This window comes from Bufo gargarizans, chromosome 1, assembly GCF_014858855.1.
Source record: "Bufo gargarizans isolate SCDJY-AF-19 chromosome 1, ASM1485885v1, whole genome shotgun sequence".
NCBI lineage: Eukaryota > Metazoa > Chordata > Amphibia > Anura > Bufonidae > Bufo > Bufo gargarizans.
In genome coordinates, this window is record NC_058080.1 from 360,767,129 (window position 1) to 360,792,885 (window position 25,757).

Here is a 25,757-nt window from a genome sequence, read left to right on the forward strand (position 1 = left end):
GTGTGCCAGAGATATATTCACTTACCGCTGAACGTGGCCATATAGTTCAGGGATGCCCTTCTGGGAGAAATATTTCCTTCTGGGGACCTTCCATTGTGGTGTGCCAATGGCCACAAATTTTCTAAAGGCCTCTGAGTCCACCAATTTATACAGGGAGTGCAGAATTATTAGGCAAATGAGTATTTTGACCACATCATCCTCTTTATGCATGTTGTCTTACTCCAAGCTGTATAGGCTCGAAAGCCTACTACCAATTAAGCAAATTAGGTGATGTGCATCTCTGTAATGAGAAGGGGTGTGGTCTAATGACATCAACACCCTATATCAGGTGTGCAAAATTATTAGGCAACTTCCTTTCCTTTGGCAAAAAACACAGGCTCAGAAAAGTCAAAAATAGTAAGATATCTTGCAGAGGGATGCAGCACTCTTAAAATTGCAAAGCTTCTGAAGCGTGATCATCGAACAATCAAGCGTTTCATTCAAAATAGTCAACAGGGTCGCAAGAAGCGTGTGGAAAAACCAAGGCGCAAAATAACTGCCCATGAACTGAGAAAAGTCAAGCGTGCAGCTGCCAAGATGCCACTTGCCACCAGTTTGGCCATATTTCAGAGCTGCAACATCACTGGAGTGCCCAAAAGCACAAGGTGTGCAATACTCAGAGACATGGCCAAGGTAAGAAAGGCTGAAAGACGACCACCACTGAACAAGACACACAAGCTGAAACGTCAAGACTGGGCCAAGAAATATCTCAAGACTGATTTTTCTAAGGTTTTATGGACTGATGAAATGAGAGTGAGTCTTGATGGGCCAGATGGCTGGATTGGTAAAGGGCAGAGAGCTCCAGTCCGACTCAGACGCCAGCAAGGTGGAGGTGGAGTACTGGTTTGGGCTGGTATCATCAAAGATGAGCTTGTGGGGCCTTTTTGGGTTGAGGATGGAGTCAAGCTCAACTCCCAGTCCTACTGCCAGTTTCTGGAAGACACCTTCTTCAAGCAGTGGTACAGGAAGAAGTCTGCATCCTTCAAGAAAAACATGATTTTCATGCAGGACAATGCTCCATAACACGCGTCCAAGTACTCCACAGCGTGGCTGGCAAGAAAGGGTATAAAAGAAGAAAATCTAATGACATGGCCTCCTTGTTCACTTGATCTGAACCCCATTGAGAACCTGTGGTCCATCATCAAATGTGAGATTTACAAGGAGGGAAAACAGTACACCTCTCTGAACAGTGTCTGGGAGGCTGTGGTTGCTGCTGCACGCAATGTTGATGGTGAACAGATCAAAACACTGACAGAATCCATGGATGGCAGGCTTTTGAGTGTCCTTGCAAAGAAAGGTGGCTATATTGGTCACCGATTTGTTTTTGGTTTTGTTTTTGAATGTCAGAAATGTATATTTGTGAATGTTGAGATGTTATATTGGTTTCACTGGTAAAAATAAATAATTGAAATGGGTATATATTTGTTTTTTGCTGAACGGCGCGAGATGAGACCTTAGGGAGAGATAAGGGTGATGTTTTGAGGGCATACAGAAACTTGGGCAAGTCCATTTTTAGCACATTATTCCTGCAAAGCAATGAAAAATGTAACTGGTGAAAAATGTAATGGCTGGTAGTTGAGGGAAAAGGCTTGATATGGATCAGCAGGTAAATGAAACCCAAGGTATTTAGTAGAGGTAGATTGGAAGTGAAAAGGAAAAAAAACCTGGAAGTGATGAACCTTTTAGACCAACCTATAAGAAAAAAACTCACATATAATGTATAGATTACACTGGGGTCTAGTATAATATACTGAGCCAACCCAAAAACAGAACCAATAACCCCAAAGAAAAGTGGGAGACATACATATAAAATATATGTATTTTATTGAGACATGATCACATAAACAATATATGAAACATAAGGCACAAGTGTACAGGGGGGGGGGGTCAGATACAACCTCCTCATGTAAGGAGGTCAGATACAACCTCTCTCCCAAACACCCAAATGGCAAGGAAAAATATGTCACAGCCCAAGGTATACATCAGCATGAAAATTATGAGAACTGTAGGTTCACTCAAAGTAACATGTACTGGTATGTATGTTGCATGCACAGAAAGATAAATGAAAAAATGTACAAATAATACAAGGCAAACTAGCCCACCCAAAAACCTGGGATGGCGGCATAAGGTATGCACATAGCCATTGAACTGTACAATACAGACAGAGGCAAGTGTGCCAAGTGCAGGTGGTAATAGAGATATAAAAAGAAATGTAACAACTAACTGAGCAAAACAACAAAACATGTATTACCCATGATATGCTGGACCCAGAGCGTGTGACCAAAAGCTGCACCTCGACGTACGTTTCACCTGGAGAGGCTTCGATATATAAAAAAAATATGTATTTCAATCACCATACTTTTTATAGCTAATGTCGAATGGCTCATTTTTTGTGTGGTGATCTGTAGTTTGAACACGTTTTATAAAAAAAAAAAATTTGGTAGGTGAAGAAACGGAAAAACAATGAATTGGCCATTTTGATATTTTCCATTACTCTTTCACTGTATGGGATAAATGTGTACATTTTATATTTTAATAGTTTGGGCACTTTGAGACATGGCGGTGCTAAGGGGTGAGATCAACAACCTATAGGGCATGCTGCAGGTTTAAAATTCCACAGTATGTCCCCAAATAGGACTCACAATCTAAATTCCCTAACACACTATGTTCATTTTGTAGGAAGACAATCTATCTATAGGTCTTTGGCAACAGTACTTTGTGCTTTTTTTTCCTGCTCTTGTGAATGGAGTTTATAAATCCCAACTGCACTATATTGCAGATTTTTGGCTTGAAATTTGCATCAAATTCACCATGCCGAAATGTAGTGCTACTGATCAGTATAAGTGAAAAGGATATATGTATCGTAGCAAATACATACCTTTATAGTAAAACACACAGTCCATAATTGCCACAAATATTTTTATACATAAGATGCAGCTTTATTTTAGGCATTGAAATGACCAGAAGTTTTTGACTGTTGAGGGAATAAAGCAGTATGTAATCATAGTGACGGATATAGCAATCACTGCCACTAAAGCAATTCCAGGGGCCATGACAGCATTACCAGAATAAGCTCTTGGAAAGCTAAGTTGTGAGCAGGACCATTGTTGGTTATCATGGGTAGAAAACAAAGGACAAGAAGTGCAATTATTAGCAGAATCACCCCTGCAAGTATAGCAGGAAGGGTGGCATGGGGCACAAATCCTAGCAGTATTATGGTCCTGGGGCTCTTTTTCTATTGTCTTCGCCTTCTGTACAGCCTTAAAGTATTTTGGCGGACAATAGGATATGCAGAGGTTTCTCAACATATAAAACGGTGGTTCACACTCTAGGGTAAAAAGAAAATGTTATGAACATTCAGGATAGACTAACAGTGACACATCTTTATCACTGTAATACTAAATACAATATATAAAAAGACTGGGTCCACCCGAAACACTTTATTAACACAACTCCCATCTAGCAAATAGGAGGTCCCGAGTGAGGGGACTACCTGCCTTGAGATCTACATGCTCACTCTTGAGAAAACCCCTTTTACCTTCTGCTAAATATTTTAGATTATAGCACTGCATAACCCCAAGAATGTACGGTAATTTTTTACTTAAAATTACTAATTTACACAATGGTGGGGGTCATTTATCAAAGATCTCTTCCCCTTTTCAGATTAAAGGGGTTATCCGAGAGTATAAAAGCTCCCCCATACGCCGGGCCCCCCACACTGAATATACGAACCTGGCTCCTCGCAGCTTCTCCCCATGCGCAGATGTGTCGGGGGGGGGGGGGGGAGCACCCAATGGCAGGCAGGGACGAGCCTCCCTAGCATCGTGGGTGAAGCTGCAGCGGCAGTGCAAGGAACATGAGCGTTGCATTGAACGGGGAGCCAGGTAAGTATATTCAGTGTGGGGTGTTTTATACTCTGATAACCCCTTTAAAAGGTTCAGGGTATTAAAAAATAGTCACAAACCTCGGGCTTGTAACTTTTATACGCCAGTTTTTGGCAAAGGAGGTCATAACAAATGACCCCCAGTGTGTGCAAATTTATTTTTTTTTGCCATGGTGTATAGTGGACAACAACATGTATGGAACTTACCCTGACATGCTCCATTGGGGTCATGGCTTAGGCACTCTGTCAATACTGGACTTCGTACTTTTCTAGCCATCAAGTCTTCATTAGTCCCATACAGAAAAAGCACAAAGCTGTTCAAGAATCCTTAAAGACACACCAGCTTATGTGAGATATTTAGCTGAAGTAAATATACAACATATATAAGCAAAAAAAATATGAGAAAAAAAAAAAAAAGGTAGAAGTATCTGGCAGGCAATTATTTCTTTCTCCTCATGGCACTCAAAAATGCTCTGGATTTCTTTTTTCGTTCAGCAATAATAGGACAGAGTTTTGAGTAATATGCATATAGTAAAAGCTACATGAAAACCTGTAGTGTACAGTTAGAGGTCCACACAAACTTTTTATATGTATTGTTGCTGGGAGTCTGTGATGCCCCCTGGGCAATTGCATCTTGTGCTCTTCTCGTAATCTGACCTGATTACTGGACAGTCAGCCGAAATTTAAATCAGAAATATCCCATGTTGACCTTTTTGAGTTCATACAAAAGACTGGAAGGAGACTACTAGACACTGAGAAGGTTAAAGGGGTTTCTGGTCCTCAGAATAGGCCATCAATCTCTAATTGGGAGGGGTCTGACATTCCCACCGATTTACTGTTCTGCAGTCTGCGGAAGAACTACAGCTCTGTTCATTGTATGTACTGGATGGAGTTGGTTACTGCAGAGCTACTCCCATTGAATTGAATAGTGGTATGTAATCTCCATCCACTACTCAATGGATGGAACTGTAGTCCCGGCGTTTCTGTAGAAAAGCTGATCAGCAGGGTATAGCACCCTCGACAATCGGTTATTGATGGCCAATCTTAAAGGACTGGAAAACTTCTAAGTCCTTTTGGGCTTTTCATTACATTTTTTGGTTGTTTATGTGACCTCACCTATTTAGCGATTGGTGTTATTATATTCTTACCTTTTCTATTCCTTCCTTTCTTTCACTTCTATACGAATATCATTCAAGTCAGGGCAAGGTTTATGACAAAAAGGTGGTGCCCACACCGAATGTCCATATAGTGTAACAAACTACCTATTTCTGCATCAAACATATTGGGACACCTACATATTACACCTGCAGGAGCTTTCATGACATCCCAATCTAAATCCATAGACCTTAACCCCTTCCTGACCGCAATCTGTATATATTCATGATAGCTGCACATACCCCGTGCAGCTACCACGTATATATACACGTTCTGGCAGCTCTTTAATCCAAGCGCTGCAAAGCGCTTGGATTAAAGCTTCTGCCCCTGCCCTGTATGCAGTGCAGTAATGCCGGCAAGGGACCAATCAGAGTGGCCCCTTGCCGGCAATCGATCCGATTGGTTAGTCTGTGCAGACTAACCAATTGGATCGCGGCAGTGTTAAAATGCCGGTTTCAGGCTCTGATCTGCGCTCTGCAGATCAGAGCCTGAAATCAGTGTCCTTCGTGGGCGGCGGGCGGCGGCCGCCGCCCGCCGCCCCCCCCCCCCCCCCCCGATCCATGCAGCCCCCCCATCTGTGCAGACACCTGAACCCCCCCCCCCCCCCCGATCTGTGCAGCCCGTCTGTGCCCCCTCCATCTGTTACCAGTGCTGCCCCCTCCTTGAGTCCGCCCCCTGCTGGCGTGACATACCACCTCCCCGCTCCCCCCCCCCCTTCCAGCGCTGCCCCCCTGCTGTTTGTTGGTGGCGGCTCCATTCCTGAGCCGCCGCCATCATCAGAGTGTCAGCTCTATGCTGACACTCTGCTGTAAGTTCTGTAACCCCATAGATGCCGCGGCAGCGGCATCCATGGGGTTAATAGAGGGAGGGGGCTCCCTCTCTCCACCACCGGGGCTGCTGCGCTGCGATGGCAGCCCCGATGGTTGCCCTGGCAACCGGATGCTTTGCAAAAGCGTCCGCTGTTGCCACCTACAGGGCATCTGAATGTATTACACTTTGCAATGCAAGAGCATTTCAAAGTATAATACAGCCATCAGCCCCACTGGATCTTAATGATCCAAGAGGGACTTGATGAAAAAAAAAAAAATTATGTGAAAAAAAATGTTAAAATAAATAAATAAATAATAAAAAAAAAAAGCCTTTTCCTATAAAAAAATTACACATATTAGGTAACACCACGTCCGTAACGACCGTCTCTATAAAGATATCACATGATAGACCCCGTCCGATAAACACCATAAAAAATGAATAAAAACTGTAAAAAAAAAAAAGCCATTTTTGTCACCTTACATCACAAAAAGTGCAACAGCAAGCGATCAAAAAGGCGTATGACCCCCAAAATAGTACCAAACAGTCACCTCGTCCCGCAAAAAATGATACCCTATTTAAGACAATCGCCCAAAAAATAAAAAAAGCTATGGCTCTCAGACTATAGAGACACTAAAACATCATTTTTTTTGTTTCAGAAATGCTATTATTGTGTAAAACTTAAATAAATAAGAAAAAGTATACATATTAGGTATGGCCACGTCCGTAACGATCTTCTCTATAAAACTATCACATGACCTAACTCCTCAGATGAACGCTGTAAAAATAAATAAATGAAAACTGTTCCAAAACAGCCAATTTTTGGGTCACCTTGCCCCATAAAAAGTGTAATAATGAATGATCAAAAAATCCTATGTACCCAAAAATGGTACCAATAAAAACCTCAACACTTTCTGCAAAAAACGAGCCCCTGCACAAGACGATCGGCAGAAAAATAAAAAACATGGCGTTCAGAAAACCAATCCAGCACAATCTGCCTTCCAAAAACCGTATGGCATTCCTTTCCTTCTGCGCCCTGCCGTGTGCCCGTACAGCAGTTTACGACTACATGTGGGGTGTTTATGTAAACCGCGGAATCAGGGTAATAAATATTGAGTTTTGTTTGGCTGTTAACCCTCAATGTGTTAAAGATTTTTTTTTTTTGAAAATGGAAAATCTGCCAAAAATGTGAAATTTAGAAACTTCATCTCCATTTTCCTTTAATTCTTGTGGAACGCCTAAAGGGTTAACAAAGTTTGTAAAATCAGTTTTGAGTAACTTGAGGGGTGTAGTTTCTACAATGGGGTCATTTATGGGGGGTTTCCACTATGTAAGCCCCACAAAGTGACTTCAGACCTGAACTGGTCCTTAAAAAGTGGGTTTTGGAAATTTTCTAAAAAATTGTAAGAATTGCTTCTAAACTTCTAAGCCTTCTAACGTCCTAAAAAAATAAAATAACATTCCCCATATGTCTACTTTATGTTGGCATCATTTTGGAAATGTCAAGTAATAAATATTTTATTAGGTATGACTTTCTGTTTTAGAAGCAGAGAAATTGAAATTTGGAAAATTGTGAATTTTTCCAAATTTTTGGTAAAATTTGCGATTTTTTCATAAATAAAAGGTGAAATATATGGACTCAAATTTATGACTATCATGAAGTACAATGTGTCACGAGAAAACAATCTCAGAATGGCATGGATAAGTAAAAGTGTTCCAAAGCTATTACCACATAAAGTGACGCATGTCAGATTTGTACATTTTGACCTGGACACTGGGGCATCAATGACCCTTGGTCATGAAAGGGTTAATAAGGAGCCAGTCCCCATATGGAGCCAAGACAACTTCCACTCCATTTTTGAGTGTGTCTGCTAGAATTTTTCCCAATTCACCCAGAACAGAATCTGTGAGGTTAAACACCGATATTGGATGAGAGGGCATTTCATCCCAAAGGTATTCTTCCACCCCAAACATGCCTTTATGGACCTTGCTTTGTGCCATGGGGCACAGTCATGCTGGAACAGACAAGGGCCTCCCCCAAACTGTTACCACAAAGTTGGAGTCCAAAATGTCTTGGTTTGCTGAAGCATTAAATTTTCTGTTCAGGGGAATATTTACTGAAAACCCACCTCATAGCATTATCCCTTCTCTACCACACTTTACAGTTGGCACAATGCAGTCAGGCAAGTAAAGTTCTGGCATTTGCCAAACCCAGAGTCTTTCATCAGCCTGCCAGATAGAGAATAGTTATTCTTTACGGCACATGCCCCCTTGTTTACAAAGTCTTTTGTGCTGTCCACAAAATGGCCGCTGATGGAGGGTCATGTGACCAGGCAGATCACCTCCATATGACGTCTCCTCCATTCAGACCCAGCTCTGTAACTTTACGTGGTCTGCCAAATAATGGATGTTGCTGTGGTTATAAATACTTCCACTTTTCAATATTACCACTCACAGTTGATCATGGAACGTCTACAAATTTCACGAACCAATTTGTTACAACAGTGGCATCCTATCACAGTACTACACTGGAATTCAGGGAGCTACTTAGAATGACCCATTCTGTCACAAATGTTTGTAAAGGTAGACTTCATGACTAGGTGCTGGATTTTATACACCTGTGCTAGTAAAACTGAATGAAACCCCTAAATTCAATGATTGTGAGGTGTGACCCAATACTTGTGTCCATACAATGCATCCCCTGGTGCTGGTTTGTGGTTTGCTTTAATGACACTTGGAGGCAAAGGAGAATCAGGGTGCTCCTGTGGATAGTAGGTTGTATTCACCATTGGTTTAATAGTGAAGAGCAGCAACTCACTGCTGGCTCATGGTGACATGTAATTCTAATGTTCATGTTACGACCAGAGGATGTGGATCCTCTAGGTCAGCGGATAGAGGACTGATTTTAGCCCTATATTGCTGACTGCTGACTCTCAGAGTCAGGATACTAGTGTTTGCACCAGTCACCCAGAAGACTGCTAACCGCAGCAGTGTGAACAGGCAGGTTAACGGAACAGAAGAGCTTTACTAAATAAAGGATAAACGGAAACCAACAGTCGCTTGCAATAAAGGTAAACACGGTTCCGATAAATGCAGAGTGTAGAATCAGGTGGTCTCGTTGTCAGGCAGTGCAAGGTCAGGAATCCAGGCAGACTTACAGGAGGCAATGGGCAGATGTGTGCAGAGGTCGATAATCCAGATGATCCAAGAGGCAGACGGCAGGCAGATTCATAGTCAAAACAGAGCAGAGGTCAATAGTCCAGGTAATCCAACAAGCAGGCGATAAACAGATTTGAGGGCAAACAAAGAGGTCAAAATGCAGACAGTCCAGAACACAGCAGGAAGCTTCAGCGGGAGTAAACAGGTATCACAACCATGCTTGGGCGCTTCCTGCCAAAGTAAAGCTGCCTTAAATATACAAGACACCGCCTCCGGGTGGGAAAGGCAATCAGGACCCAGCTGCCCATTCCCATAAGACAGGTAGAGGTGCGCGCGCACCTGGCAGTGAGGACGGATGCGGCGGTATGCTGACGGGTGCCTGCGTCTCCTTCCAGGTAAGCCAGCACTGGGACCCATGGCGCTGTGATGTGCGGACGGGGTCTGCCACCCTGCGGTGGGTACACGGACCCAATACTGACAGTTCATTTGCATATGCAAGGGAATATTATAGGGCTCAGCCCTCCACACAGTAGTTAAAATGAACCCCGCCTTTCTAGTGATGATAACAGGTACCTTCCTTTCCACAACAAGAGGTAACAATAAGCCCTAGCCCACGGTCACAGCAATTCCCCCAGCGCACCCATCTCACAGTAGTTGCAGAAAGGTTTTCAGCAGCATATAGCAAATTAGCTTACAATAACCGTTTGATCCTTCAACAAGAGGTCCCACTATGGAGCAGAACATTAATAATTAATGGTGATTTAAGCAAAGCCTTAAATGGAACCTGTCAACTTCAGGCAATATTCAAATGGCTGCATACGGGTTGCAGTCTGCAAAACACGGGTGATGTCCATGTTGCGTCCATTTTTTTGCGGAACCATTGACTTCCATGGGTCTGTGGTTCGCATTTTGTGGGCAAGAATAGGACATGTTCTATCTTTTTGCAGAACGGACACATGGATAACATCCGTGTGTGGGACGTTTTTTGAGATGACCCATAGAAATGAATGGGTTCGTATGCAATCCGCAACAAATACATAAAGGACATGGATACAAAATACAGTCGTGTGTATGAGGCCTCATGCTACCTTTACTAATGCACAAGCTAAGAGTAAGTAATTGCCGAGAACCAGCAGTATAATCATCATAGCCCGGCCCTACAAAAGAGTCACAGCTACCTGAGAAGAGTCATAGTTATTCATGATTTCCTGCTCTCACCTCCACCCTGCTGATGACTAACAGTTCTCTCCTAGGAGAGAAACTAAGGAGAAAACTGTAAATCATCAGCAGGTGGGCGGTGAGAGCAGGATATCATGAATAACTAGACTCTTTTCAGGCAGCCATGACTCTTTTCCAGGTAGCCATACCATAAAGTTGATGACCGGTTTCCTTTAAACAGTTCCCGACTGCCCATAGACTATAAACTTCCTGGGGGTCAGGATTTAACTCTGAATGGGCATTTTAGAATGTCTCGAAGAGAGAGAAAGTGAAGAAGTCGCGGCACTCACCGGAGTAGATAAATTGTTGCTACTTTATTGGAACGCTGTGGCCCGAGGAAGCACGATCCCACGCGCGAAACGGCCGTCGCCGCTTGCAACAGTGTGTCTGCCCCTGGATCCTCCATGTATCGTTTTCTAAGGAAGTTCCAATAAGGCCTCTTTCACACTTGCGTTGTCCGGATCCGGCGTGTACTCCACTTGCCGGAATTACACGCCAGATCCGGAAAAACGCAAGTTAACTGAAAGCATTTGAAGACGGATCCGTCGCTATGGTTGCCATAGTAGTAGTGGGAAGCGGTATACTTACAGTCCGTGCGGCTCCCGGGGCGCTCCAGAATGACATCAGAGCGCCCCATGCGATCACGTGATCCACGCGCTTGGGGCGCCCTGACGTCACTCTGGAGCGCCCCGGGAGCCGCATGGACGGTAAGTATGCTGCTCCCCACTACACTTTACCATGGCAAACAGGACTTTAGCGTCCCGGCAGCCATGGTAACCATTCAGAAAAAGCTAAACGTCGGATCCGGCAATGCGCCGAAACGACGTTTAGCTTAAGGCCGGATCCGGATCAATGCCTTTCAATGGGCATTCATTCCGGATCCGGCCTTGCGGCAAGTCTTCCGGATTTTTGGCCTGAGCAAAAAGCGCAGCATGCTGCGGTATTTTCTCCGGCCAAAAAACGTCCGGAACTGAAGACATCCTGAACGGATTACTCTCCATTCAGAATGCATTAGGATAAAACTGATCAGGATTCTTCCGGCATAGAGCCCCGACGACGGAACTCTATGCCGGAAAAAAAGAATGCAGGTGTGAAAGAGCCCTAAAGCAGCAACAATTTATCTACTCCGGTGAGTGCCGCAACTTCTTCACTTTCTCTCTCTTCATCGCGAACTACAGCTTTCTTGTCACCTCATCTCCCCAAAAACATAATATGAAGTCATCAAAAAGTCTTAATTATCCCAAAATGGTACCGATAAAAAGTACAGTCTGTCCTGCAAAAGGCAAGCCCTACATTGGCAGAAAATTAAAAATGTTCTAGATGTTGGTATATGGCGATGCAAAATAAGATTTCTAATAAAAAATGATATTATGCAAAGTAATAAAAAGATTAAAAAAAATATATAAAATTTGGTATCGCCATAATTTTATAAACCTGCAGAATAAGGTTCATATCATATACACCACATGGTGTACCTCATAAAAAATAAAAAACACTGACCAAATTTCAATTTTTTGGGAGGCGAGGATTAAAAAAACATTTCTAAAATGAGGTAAATTATGGATGGTTTCTATTATGTAAGCTCCTCAAAGCAACTTCAAAACCAAATTGGTCCTTAAAAAAGTTGACTTTGGAAATGTTCTAATGTCCTAAAAAAATAAGAAACATTACCAAAATGATGCCAACATAAAGTAGACAGAGTGAATGTTAAATTAATAACAGTTTCATGAGGTATCCCTATCAATCTTAAAAGAGATTCAAATTTAGAAAATAGTGAATTTTTCAAATTTTTCTGTGAATTGGGGACATTTTTTTTTTAAATAAATGAAGGTAAAACATAATAAATTAAATTTACCATTAACATGAGGTACAACGTGTCACAAAATGGATAAGTAAAAGCACTCCAAAGTTATTACCACATAAAGTGACATGTCAGATTCACAGTTAGGCTTGGTTAGGAAGAAGGTAAATGGCCTGGTCTGGAAGTGGTTAAAGGCTTTATAAAGAATACTTTTAATGGAAAAAGGAGATTTTTTGGGGAAACTCACCTGTAAAAATCTTTTTCTCGTCTTTTCCATTGGGGGACACAGACCATGGGTATAGCTTAGAGGTATTAGTAGGAGGGACACTATGCAAATACAAAAGAGCTCCTCCTCCTCGGGCTATACCCCCTGACTCCACCAGGAGGAACTCGGGCGTTGCACAAGCAGTAGAAGAAGGAGCAAGAAAAAATTATGGAAACCATCGGACCAAGCCATAAGGTCCAACCATAAACAGAAACTTAACTGAAGACCCCTCCTGCAACAGGCAGAATGGGTGGGAGCTGTGTCCCCCAATGGAAAAGACGAGAAAAAGATTTTACAGGTGAGTTTCACAAAAAATCTCCTTTTCTCGTACTTTTTTCCATTGGGGGACACAGACTATGGGACGTCCTAAAGCAGTCCATGGGGTGGGAAAAAACATCAGCACCGCCAGGAAGAACGTCCAACGGTCAAACAGGAACCACAGCCTGCAAGACCCTGCGGCCAAAGACAGCATCAGCCGAAGCCAGTAAATGCAACTGATAAAACTTTGTAAAGGTATGTAAGGACGACCATGTGGCCGCCTTACACAGCTGAGACGCAGAGGCACGATTGCGTCTTGCCCAGGAAGCCCTCACCGCCCTAGTGGAGTGAGCGGTAATCCTAGCCGGGGAAACTCTACCACGAACGCGATAAGCCGCGGAAATAGCCGAGCAGATCCAGCGCGCCACAGTGACCTTGGAGGCCGCCAGACCCTTGCGAGGCCCCTCGGGAATCACAAATAGGGAATCTGAACGGCAGACGGAAGCAGTAGCCGCGAGATACACCTTCAGGGCCCGCACGACATCCAGGGAATGCAGAGTGCGTTCCTTGGGGCTAGCCGGAGAAGGGCAAAAGGAAGGCAGGACAAGATCCTCATTAAGGTGGAAGGGAGAGACCACCTTGGGCAAAAAAGGAGGGGACCGGACAGAGCACAACCTTATTCTGGTGGAAAACCAGAAAAGGCTCCTGACAGGAAAGAGCGGCCAGCTCCGACACCCGTCTGATGGAAGTTATGGCCACAAGGAAGACTACTTTCCAGGTGAGAACAGTCAGAGAAACCTCCCTCAAAGGCTCGAAGGGGGCCGACTGCAGAGCGCGCAGGACCAAATTGAGATCCCAAGGAGGCAAAGGGGGAACATACAGAGGACCTCTGAAAAAAAAAGACGGCCAACGCCAAAACCTGACCTTTCAGGGAACTAAGCGACAGTCCCTTCTCAAGCCCGGACTGAAGAAAAGAACGACAGCACCATCAGGATGGAAAAGTGAAGGGGAGGAAACCCCGAACTCTCACAAAAGGACAGGAAGGCCTTCCAGGTACGATAGTAAATCCAGGAGGAAGACTACTTCCTCGCTCTGATCATGGTCCTAATCACTGAATCCAAGAACCCCCTCTTCTTCAGGATGGCGGTTTCAACAGCCACGCCGTTAAACGAAGAGACCGTAAATTCTGGTGGAAGAGCGGGCCCTGAGACAGTAAGTCCTGTCTGTCGGGAAGAGGCCATGGGGCGTCCGCCAGCATCCGAGCAACGTCCGAAAAACACGCGCGGCGAGGCCACTCTGGGGCGATGAGAACGGTCGGGATCCCTTCCGCCTCGATCTTGCGTAGAACCTTTGGTAGGAGAGGAAATGGAGGGAAGACATAGAGGAGGCTGAAGTCCTGCCATGGAGACACCAGCGCATCCACTCCGTACGCCTTCGGATCTCGGGCGCGAGCCAGGAACACTGGGAGCTTGTTGTTGAGCCTGGACGCCATCAAGTCCACATCCGGACGGCCCCATCTGTGGCAGATTTCTTAGAACACTTCTGGATGCAGAGACCACTCGCCTGGATCCACCGTGTTGCGGCTTAGAAAGTCCGCTGTCCAGTTGTCCACTCCTGGAATGTAAACTGCTGACAACACCGGAACGTGCGACTCCGCCCACGCCAGAATTCTCGTCGCCTCCTGCATCACCATCCGGCTGCGGGCCCCGTCCTGATGGTTGATGTAGGCCACGGCCGTGGCATTGTCCGACTGAATCCTCACTTGGAGGCCCGCAAGGAGAGGGGTCCAATGGGAGAGAGAGAGTGGAAAATCGCCCTCAGTTCCAGAATGTTGATTGGAAGGCGAGACTCTGACGCCGACCAAATCCCTTGAACCGTGCACGACTGGAGAACGCCGCCCCAACCCAGGAGGCTGGCATCGGTGGTGACGACCGTCCAGGAGAAAGGATCTCCCCGCCCTCAGGTTCAATGGGGATAGCCACCAACGGAGAGCTGCCCGAACCCGCTGAGACAAGCGGATGCGATAGTTTACACCCCGAGAGGTTTTTTTTCCAGAGGGAAAGGATCTCCTGTTGTAACAAGCGAGTGTGAAACTGGGCATATGGAACGGCCTCGAAAGAGGCCACCATAAGACCCAGGACCCGCAGGCATTCCCGTATGGAGAGGAACTGGGAGCGCAGTAGATGTGACACTGCCCCCTGGATCTGGGAGGACTTGGAGGGTGGCAGGAACACTCTGGCGGACAAGGTGTCCAAAATCATTCCCAGGAAGGGGAGCTTCTGGGATGGGAGGAGAGAGGACTTTGGGAATCTGATTATCTAGCCGAACTGTTCCAGAGTCTGAACAGTGATCCGAACGCTGTCCTCGGCCTGCGGAAGCGAGGGGGCTTTTATCAGGATATCGTCCAGATAGGGCAGCAAAGGAATGCCCCTGGTACGAAGAAGCGCCATGATCGGTGCCAGGATCTTGGTAAAGACCCGAGGGGCGGTTGCCAACCCGAAAGGAAGGTCGACAAACTGATAGTGACGAGCCCCAATGGCGAAGCACAGGAATCGTTGGTGAGATTCTGTGATCGGAACATGCAGATAAGCGTCCTGGATGTCCACGGACGCGAGGAACTCCCCTGGAAGAAGAGAAACAATAACGGAGCGGAGGGATTCCATTTGAAATCTCTGCACCCGTAGAGATTTGTTGAGCAGTTTTAGGTCCAGGATCGGACGCACCGACCCCTCTTTCTTTGGGACCACGAACAGGTTTGAATAAAAACCTGTGCCCTGTTCCTCTGGAGGAACGGGGGTAATAACCCCCCGGTCCAGAAGGGAAGAAACTGCCCGTAAGAGGTCCGAGGCTCTGGTCAGATCCCCTGGAACGCGAGAGGAGAAAAAACGTTCCGGTGGTCTGGACGCGAACTCTATCTTGTAACCAGACGTTACAATCTCTAGAGCCCCTGCGTCCTGAACATGAGCCCTCCAAACCTGCTGATAAGAAAGCAGGCGGCCCCCCACCACGAGGGGTGGGGGCACCCCTTCATGCAGAAGATTGCTTGGGAGCGGCAGGGCGGGTCGACTGTGTCCTGGGGTGCCAGGTAGGCTGGGGTTTAAAAGAGGGCTTCTTACGGGAGTCCTTTGACCCTCCTGCAGAGGAAGCAGGCGGCGACTTGTTCGCAGAGAAGCGACGAAAGGACTTGTACCGAGAACCGGAAGTCCTCGCCCGAAAGGGGCGCTTAGCCCTAGGCTGGGGAAGGTGAGTGCTCTTGCCCCCAGTAGCGGCAGAGATGAACTCATCCAGTTGAGCCCCAAAAAGTCTGGCACCCTCAAAGGGGAGGTACGCAAGGGAACGCTTGGAGGAAGCGTCAGCGTCCCATACCTTCAACCAGACCTCCCTGCGTTGAATGACCGAGAGGGCCGAAATGCGGGAAAAAAGGGAACAGATGTCCATGGAAGCCTCACAGAGGAATTTGGAGGCCTGAGACATATGGAGAACCAAATCCAGTGTGTCCGCAGATGCACCTTGGTCCGCCAGCCACATTGAGAGAGCTCTGGCCACCCATGCCGAGGCAAAGGCAGGTCACAGTGACGTGCCCGCCAGTGAGAATATGGATTTGGCCAGAGAATCTAGGCGCCTGTCCACAGCATCCTGCAGAGAAGAGCCGTCCAGGACAGGGAGGGACGTGTTTTTGGCCAACCTGGCTACCGGGAGGGCCACCCTAGGGGGAGAAGACCACTTCTCCACGCTGTCCGCTGGGAAAGGATAGAGAGTATCCATGCGTTTTGTGGCGGAAAACTTCTGATTAGGACGGTTCCATACCCTGGCTATGACAGCGGAAAATTCCTCATGGACCGGAAAGACAGCAGCCTCCAGTTGTTTGGGAGGAAAAAGGGGAACTCCCTCCTAGTGGAAGGAGGAGAATCCCCTTGGAGATTAAAGGTGTCAAAGATAGCCGCTACTAGATCAGCCACCATGGTGGAGAGCTTTGGCGGGGGGGGGGGGGGGGTTAGAGGAGTCTGAGCAAGCTTCTAGCCGAGGGGGAGAAGCGGAGTCATCCGAGGAGGGATGCTGTCGCTCACGCTGCCTCTTAGTAGTCAGGCGTCCTCTGCGGGAACAACTGTGAGGGGAAGGAGTGGTTGGCGCAGCAGGATTGGAAACGGACATACGTTCCATAAAAGACATGGCTGCCTTGGCGAACAGGGCCAAATCAGCGGCCGCGCTGGACATGGCAGATGCCCAAGCGGGGGCCGCAGGCTCCGCAGTGATGGGGGGGGGGGCTGGACTGGGCAAGAGAAGGGGAGAAAGGTGATTCTGTCCAGGGGCAGGGCAGGAGGCACAGGCACCAGTGACCGAAAGTGGAAGCAGACACTCCATACAGGACCCCATTGGGGTCTGAGAAGAGGTCTTACCGGACTTAGATTTAGGCATGATGGTCTCTTCACAAAGGTGACTGGAATCAGTACAGAGAGAAAAAAAATCCTACCGCTCAGGCAAGAGCACAAGCAACCAATCCAGAGAGGAGTGGGGGAGCAGCCGTTCAGTGTGAGAAACTTCTCAGCAGCAGCAGGGAGTCGGAGCGCCAATTAGGCTCCACCCCCCGGTCTCTATTAGCCCCCGCCCCCAATCGCATCATAGGATCGCGAAAAGAGCGAGCGCTCCGCTCTCTGTTTAAAGAAGCAAAATAAAATGGCCCCCGGCGCCGCTCAGCGTGGAAAAAACTAAAAGTAAGGCGTCCCCAGCAAGGGGGATGACAAGCCCAGAGAAGCGGAGACCGGAGGGGGAAGTGCGCTGCTTGCGAGATAAAGCGGCGCCGCTCAGAGACATGATATGTCGCCAGAGAAGGAGCAGGAGCGTCCAGAGACGCCTGCCCAGTTAAGTGCCTCCATGACCCTTGCGCCCCAGACAGAACAACAATGCCACCTAGATCCCCATTCACCCAGGAGGCCCATAGGTCTCAGAGCAGAGAGTTAGGGCGGGAGGGGGGTGGGGGACACAGAGGTGCAGCTTCATACTTATCTGCTCCTGCAGATCTTCTCCCTCGACTCCAGGAACAGCAGGGATGCACCTCTTCAGACATCTGACTCCTTGCTCAGGAGAGCAGTGCTCTGGTGGAGGGTGGCAGCAGGTGACCCAGGAGCTGGTGGGATGCTGGAGCCGACAGGTCGAGCCCGGATCCACTTGCGTTCTTGGGGCGATAATGGAGGCAGCCTGGCAACATCCAACAGACAGCGGCGGGCACTCCATGGGGGACCAGGAAGGCGCAATGCCGACCTGCGTCCCCAGCTGGAAGAAAAATAACAAAAGGGAGACGAATGAAAAAGTGTCAACCTCCTTCACCAGACACTAAGCAAAGACTGAGTTCCTCCTGGTGGAGTTGGGGGGGTATAACCCGAGGAGGAGGAGCCCTTTTGTATTTGCATAGTGTCCCTCCTACTAATACCTCTAAGCTACAGTATACCCATGGTCTGTGTCCCCCCAATGGAAAAAAAAAAAAAAAAAAAAAAGTACGAGAAAGACAAGTTTACAATAGAGGTCCTAGTTCACTTTAGCTATAAGGTTCTATATCTACAATCAACCAAAATATTTTTCTCCCATTAGATTAGATTCATCTTGTGACTAGTGCTTCAAGATCCACTTTACTTTGTGGTTTTATCAGCTTAAAAAAATAATATATGTTATATAAAAGAATGTTTCAGGTTTAGAACCAAACGTCTGTATATTAAAAAGTAAATAAAAGCGACACCCACCGATGTTCCGGTAGTCTCCTTTGTTCACCAATTCAAGAGTCCATGTGCCTTGTGGATTTTCATCCCATGTATGTGTACTCATGAAGGACCAGTTTTTATACCCCGCAGAACTGGTATCATATGGTCTAGAAAATGGAGGCAAATTTTACATTTCTTCAGCTTTTTATAATACAAATCTCGAATCTCTACTCATATTACAACTTTACCTCAATGCCACCAGCACAGAACGTGTACCCATAGGGCTGGTGAGGTAGATTTCAAGATCACCCCTGCGAGTAAAGCTGAGGGAGACTTGGGCTTGAACGTGCTCAAGAGACAAGATAAAGTTTGGTGTTCCAGAGCAGCCACTGACACTGAGACTCACTACAAGATGAGAAGATATTCTCCTACAAGAAAGAAATATCACAAAAAAAACTATTCTGCAGTGCAAGAAAGTGGATTTGAGTGACCAAAAACGGATCCATATAAGAAAACACACAACACTTACTGAGGATTACTCACAAGCCTGACTAAGCACATTCTCTGAGGACGTGTCGTTTGCCACTTTAGAGCCAGGTCCACCAGTTTTCCAGCATCCAGAAGTCCATAGCCATAATGGTGACTCACTCAATTTAAAAAAAAATAAAAAATAAAGTTAAACTGTCACAACTGACTGATGATCAGTTAAGAGGAATGCTTCCTGGGCTCACCTTTTCTGCCTACTCCATTTATCACCCAGTCATCAGCTTTTAGGGTAGCAGGACTTGACGCACGCACCACAATGTGCTGTACATCTCTCCATGTGAGAGCCGGACTATATTCACAAAGTTCACAAATGAGTCAATGGATTTCTTTTATACCTTTAAGTAAAAACCTTGGATTCCATTCACTTCTTACTTTGCTTCCAGTGCAAGTGCAATAATTCCAGCAGCTAGAGGAGCAGATGCAGACGTTCCAGTGTGCTGCTCTGTACAACGGTAGCGTATATCAGTAGTGACCTGCAAAAGATTGACCATGCAAAGTCCTAAAAAGGTCTTGTTAAAGTGTACCATTAACCTCCAGCATACTGTAAAGTTAATTAACCTATGCCCCCAAACACTCCCATTATGATGCAGACAGAGGCTTTTTCGTTTCAGAAATGATAGGTGTTAAAGGGGATGTGTCATCAGAAAATCAACTACTGTTTAAATCATGTTTTTCATAAAACATTTTTTTTTATATTTTTGGTGAGTAAAAAATTTCTATATTCTGCAATTTTCACACTGGCCACTAGGTCTAATAATAGGTCATGTTTTCCTGTTATGTAAGGTGACTTATCAGTAGTCATTATCACCACAAGCAGGATTACAATGACAGATATCAACTATGTATAGATAACACATGATCCATCATTCACAACAGGTGAAGTTACAACTTATCAGCTCCCTCCTCAACTCTGCACAGGTCACAGAGCATGTCTAGAAAACTCTCCCATAGAAGTCCATTGTGTATGTAGCTGTTCTTATAAGACAGGAAACCTTAAACAGTCACTGTACTGTCACACAATTCATTTCATTTAATAGAGAATTATCTAACTCGAAATTTCTAAATCACTTCATTAAAAAATATCCCTGCTTCCATCTGTAAAAAGCTGTAAAGTCATGGCCACTAGGGGTCTGCCGCCTGTTGTCAGGCAAGATCCGTCCCTGGTAACAGACTCAAAAGACGGTTCACAAGAAATGGGGAGGTGTCAGAGATGGCAGAGTTCCTGAGCCTGATAAAAGAACTGCTTCCGAAGAGCAGAGAAGCTCCGGGAGTTTCTGTAAGGGCTCATTCACACGGCGGTAGGTGGGCCTTTCCGTGCATTGGGGACTGCAATTTGCGGTCCCCAATGCACGGAACAACCTCCGTCTGGCCGCCGGGATCAATCCAGACCCATTCGTCCGTTCCGCAAAAAGATAGAGCAAGTTCTATCTTTTTGAAGAACAGAAGTATGGAACAGAACCCCATGGAACCACATTTTAGCAGCCTTCTGAGCTTCCTAAAAGAAAACAAACATAATGAGAAGTGTGGTCATTGCTTACAGTACTGGCAGATTTAACAGAATAGAGACACTGACACCACTGCTTATGAGAGAAAAGCATCTAGCTGTGCTGCTGAAGCAGGAAATTATATGACTGAAAAAAGGCAAGCATAAACATAACTGTTCCTTTACAGTTATGTATGTACAAAGAAGCACGGACATTATGCAAACTTACAAAACAAAACTCAGGAACGCTTCAACATATTTGAGGCCTTGTGGCCAGTGTAAAAACTGCAGGATTTCTTTTTTTAAATATAGCTAGTGACATGGAAAAAAATAAATAATTAAATCATCAAAAGTCTTAAAAATGTGATTTAAACTATAGGTCATTTTCTGATGACGTATTCCTTATAAAATCTCAGAGGCCAGGCAAGGAGATAGGTACTTCCTGATATCTGTCTGAAAACCTTGTATACTTCTAATTTTAGGGTTTATTCCCAAGTGTCTTTTTTCTTAAAAAAAAAAACAACAGCAACACAATGACATGCTTTTACGGAACTGCAGTATTTTTTACTTTTCTTGATAAAAAGCCTGTAGGAGGATGCAACAAGAGGCGGCTTCTCTCCTCTTATTGTGTGCAATCTGTATTGAGCATCTCACAATGCTGCATACAGAAACCTACAAAGAACCTGTAGGACACTGCAAAAAGAGTTGTATGATAGGGGGAGCAGACCAAATACTGGAGAAAAGTTATTAGAAGTGGAGAAACGTAATCCAACAACGTTTGAAATTAAGCCCACATCCCTTCATTCCATTTACCATTATCTTAATTAGGGTCTCAAAAGGAGACTGAGAGGCTACTGAATGCCTGGAACGTCTGTGCCACCGGGTTTTTGGCAGAAATGTGATGGTCCATGTGACAAAAATTCACATACATGCCACAAGATCCGACACCTGTACAGGTTACCAGTCTATGTTTCAGGCCTGCAAGTAACAAATCCCCAGTCACAACAAAGTATGATGCTACCAAACTGCTAAGACCTCCCTCTAATTTTAAAGGGAATCCGTCACCAGATTTCTGGTGTCCTATCTGAAGGCAGCATAAACTGGTGATTGGGACCCTGAGCAAAATGTTGGCTCAATTACTGTACTTGAAATGACACCATAATTTCAATTCGATCTCTACTGAGCAGTCCCAGGGTGAGTCGAGTGCTGGGGTTCACTCAATACAGTGTATGAGCCATGGAATGTTCATGAGACTCCCCACTTCTATAGGAAGAGAGCCATCAGCAGCATAGAACTGATGACAGATCCCCTCTAAACTTTAAGGTTGTACAAGGTTATAGAAAGATAGCTTCTTACAATTTGTCTGTTCTTCCTGATGCCACTGCTGAAGGTGGTAGTGAGCATTGATGCACAAGCCTCACTATACCATGGGACTTCTCCATTCTCTGTGGTGCTGCCAACGGATAAAGTAAAAATACTGTTGGTGTAACCATCACAGTTACAATCATCATAATGCAAGCCACCATTTCCTGAGGCCCAAACAAAAATTGAGCCAAGACCACCACGTCCCTAGAGTGAAAGAAAGCACCAAGGCAGAAGCTGTAGATATTTATATAGGCTGTTAAGAAACTAAATCTAAAATGAAATACACATGTATTACCTTTTAAAGAATTTCAGACATTACGGTTGAGTGATCTTGCAAAAAGGTTACAGAGTTTTGTTATCTTATTAGTAGCATATATACTCGGCATTGCCCTGGGTGTACATCTATCTATATCAATATTTTCTAATGCCATTTCTTACCTAGAAATACCCATTGCTGTCTTTGGTCCAATTAGAAAAGTACAGAAAACATCCACTTTTTTTTAAATAAATAATTTATGTTTTTTTTTTCTTCTTTATAGGCCCCCACACACATTAGAGCAATGTTGGCTGAAACCCCAGTTTTTAAAATTTATTTTTATGAGGTTCCCAATCATTTGGAAAAATTTTAACGAAAACTCAAAAACTTCATTTAAAAAGGGAAACTGTCACTCAGTTTGGAGACGCTAAAGCCTGTATTACAATGCCCGATTTTTCAGCAGATAATCGCTAATGAACGTTAGCAATCATCTGGCAGTGTAATACTACGAGCTCCATCATTGGGCATATCCAAATCTTTTGACATGTTAAAAAATTAACAGGAGGCAGATTGTGCTGTCTAATTACGATCTGCCTCCGGCAAACCACTGTGCAGCATGTGGACGAGCGATGGCAGAGCGATCGCTCCTCCCCATGCTGTAGAGGAGATTGCTGCATGCAATAGCAGCAGTCTCCTCCGCTAGCGAACAGGTGATGGCCAGGAGGAAACGCTTCCCTCCTGGCAATCGTCTGCCACATCGGGCTGTGTAATACAGCATTAGGGTCCATTCACACGTCCCTTGTTTCTTTCCTGATCTGTTCCGTTTTTTGCGGAACAGATCTGGACCAGATCTGTACCCATTCCTTTTCAATGGGTCCTGAAAAAAAAAAATATATAAATCGGACAGCACAATGTCCGATTTTTTTTTCAGGACCCATTGAAAATGAATGGGTACAGATCTGGTCCAGATCTGTTCCGCAAAAAACGGAACAGATCAGGAAAGAAACAACGGACGTGTGAATGGACCCTTAAACCACCAGCATTAGAGATTCGCAAATTAATTCAAATTGTTCAAAACCAGCCTTCTAGAGCAGCAAGAGGCTGGTCCCACTGCTCAACAATCTTCCCCCCCCCCTTCACCTTGATTGACAGGGCCAGACGTCTCGGCCATGCGCCGTTGCCCAGAGCATCAATGCAAACATGGAGGATCTGCTGCTGCTACCTGAGCATCACAGATATCGACTGCACATGCGTAGCCGACATCTGGGTACACCTGGAAGCACTCCTCTGCTCAAAGCCACCACTACCTCCACTTCCAGGTGTACCCAGACATCAGCAGCGCATGCGCGACTAGTTTCTGTACTGCATAGGTAGCAGCAGCAGATCCTCTGTGTGGTGATACTCGGGGAAACAGCACAAGCGTGACACACACAGGGCCACATGAGATGTCAAGGGGCAGAGGGTCTTTTAAGCAGCAGGGTCGGCCTCTAGCTGTCCCAGATGGCTGACTTGGAACAAATTCGATTTGCAGATGTGAATAATCCTTTAGGCAAGTGATGGTAACAATTCAAGTGACATGCAAAAAATTTAATTTCCACATTCACTGTTATGCTACAATTACATTTAAAGCAATTGTCCAATGTGAAAATTCAGTGCACATTAATAATACAGAAACGAGAGCTCATACAATCTTTATGATGGTTTGCTTGAAATAAGACATAATAAAAAAAAATAAAAAAAAATAAAAAAAAATGGCAGTAAGCAAGTACAAGTAAACTGTTAGCGAAAGGATTCATTACATTCACAATTCCCTTATAAAAAGCCTCCATGGCCAGTATGCCTGGTCCATCCACATTTTTCCCGTCATCTTCTGGTCCCCAGCTGGCACTGTAGATATGTATGTACTGTGAATTCAGACTTAATGACCGAGCTTCTATAACATCAGTAATCAATCCATCAAGCATCCGTACCCCTATGGAAAAGGATGCATTAGGAACATTGCTGGCCACGCAAAGTAAAGACTGTCCTTTCAGGGGCAAGTCTCAAATACATTACCTCCTATCCGTGCATTGTGTGCTATGCCAACACCACAGATGTCATTATTCGCAACCGCAGCCACTTCGCCAGCACAGCGCGTTCCATGGCTGGAATCAGAGTAAAAAACACAAACAAACCCGTCACAAAGAATTGATAATGCAAACATGAAATACAACTTCCTTGCGGCTCTCCCCAGTGATGATCACCTATAGTTCCTCACTTGGAAAATGGGTTGTCCAGAAGAGAAAACTCTTTGGGGCAGATTTATTCATCAGTTTACACAAGACAACTAGTGTAAAATAAAAAGGTCACAGATGATGGAACTCACCATTTTTGTGACTTTTCTTGGCACTTGTCAGTTTTAAAAAACACTGAGATAAGTGGGTGTAGTTTACCAGGAGGGGGCATGGTCCCTCAGTTCTGTCTACCTACGCGTGCTCTTCATTCTGCCAATGATCTAAGATTAACAACTTCCACAATTCGTATCTCTCACTCCTGTCTTCAAGGCTTCTCTCGAGCTGCACCTACTCTCTGGAATGCACTACTCCGGGAAATCAGATTAAGGGTCCATTCACACGTCCGTTTTTTCTTTCCTGATCTGTTCCGTTTTTTCAGGAACAGATCAGGACCAGATCTGGACCCATTCATTTTCAATGGGTCCTGGAAAAAAAAAAATCGGACAGCACAATGTGTGCTGTCCGTTTCCGTTGTTCCGTTCCGCATGTCCGTTTAAATATAAAACATGTCCTATTCTTGTCCTGAAAAATCGGATCCTGGTACAATACAAAGTCAATGGATCCGCAAAAAACGGATGACATTCGGATGTCATTCCGTATGTCATCCGTTTTTTGCGGATTCCGTTCCTGGAAACACATAACAAATTTTTATTTATTTTTTTTCATTTTTTTTTCAAAGAAATCCAAACAACTTTATTTGATTATTGAAATGTATACATGTTTCCGTTTTTTGCGGATCCGCAAAAATGGATGACATACGGATGACATACGGAAACATTTTCAGGAACAACGGATCCGCAAAAAACGGACCGTTTTTCAGGATGAAAAAAAACAGGACGTGTGAATGGACCCTAATTCCCAACTTCCATAGCTTTGTACATGCCTTAAAAACACATCTTTTCAGGCAGACTGATCGTGGATTAGTTTATAATTCTGTGATGTACCCTTTGAATTGTAAAGCGCTGCAGAATATGTTGGTGCTATATACAGATTATTATTAATATTAAAGTCACTCAACCTTTCTAGACAGATAAATAGCTAATCTGCCTAGCCTGCACTGATAACTTCCCGCAGATTTCCCTTTCAGCAGCTTTGAAAAGCTGGGTAGCATGTGGAGGTATGCTGGAGATCAAACTACATATATAGTATATCATCATGGTTGTTCTGATATTATATTTATGGATATAGGGGTCATTTATCAAACTGGTGTAAAGTAGAACTGGCTTAGTTGCCCATAGCAACCAGTCAGATTCCACCTTCCATTTTCCAAAGGAGCTTTCCAAAATGAACAGTGGAATCTGATTGGTTGCTATGGGCAACTAAGCCAGTTCTGCTTTATACTAGTTTCATAAATGACCCCCATAGTGCATACAGAAAGTACCAAGTGTGGTCTCCATTACATCTCTGTAGAGGTTCTTACCCAGCTTTTCCAGACTGTCTGCTTTCATATAGCTAGACCAACTTTGGCTCCTGGAAAAGCTGGGTGACAACACTGTGTACCTACACCGGTGACAACAGATTACTATAGACAAACTTCAGTCTGCATGTTATGCTTT

General features: G+C 45.0%; 1 protein-coding gene across 1 annotated transcript in view; it reads right to left on the bottom strand.

Moving 5' to 3' along the window:
• Window positions 1-1,551: 1,551 nt before the first annotated feature.
• PCSK4 (proprotein convertase subtilisin/kexin type 4) overlaps window positions 1,552-25,757 on the bottom strand; it is a 39,182-nt gene continuing 14,976 nt past the window's right edge. The window contains exons 6-16 of the mRNA XM_044278934.1: window positions 23,984-24,072; window positions 23,728-23,900; window positions 21,664-21,876; window positions 19,197-19,297; window positions 19,010-19,113; window positions 18,808-18,925; window positions 18,527-18,706; window positions 18,321-18,445; window positions 4,130-4,249; window positions 3,104-3,367; window positions 1,552-1,565 (exon numbers count right to left, since the gene is read on the bottom strand). Coding sequence (XP_044134869.1) covers window positions 1,552-1,565; window positions 3,104-3,367; window positions 4,130-4,249; window positions 18,321-18,445; window positions 18,527-18,706; window positions 18,808-18,925; window positions 19,010-19,113; window positions 19,197-19,297; window positions 21,664-21,876; window positions 23,728-23,900; window positions 23,984-24,072 — 1,501 coding nt within the window. The remainder of the gene's footprint in view (window positions 1,566-3,103; window positions 3,368-4,129; window positions 4,250-18,320; window positions 18,446-18,526; window positions 18,707-18,807; window positions 18,926-19,009; window positions 19,114-19,196; window positions 19,298-21,663; window positions 21,877-23,727; window positions 23,901-23,983; window positions 24,073-25,757) is intronic.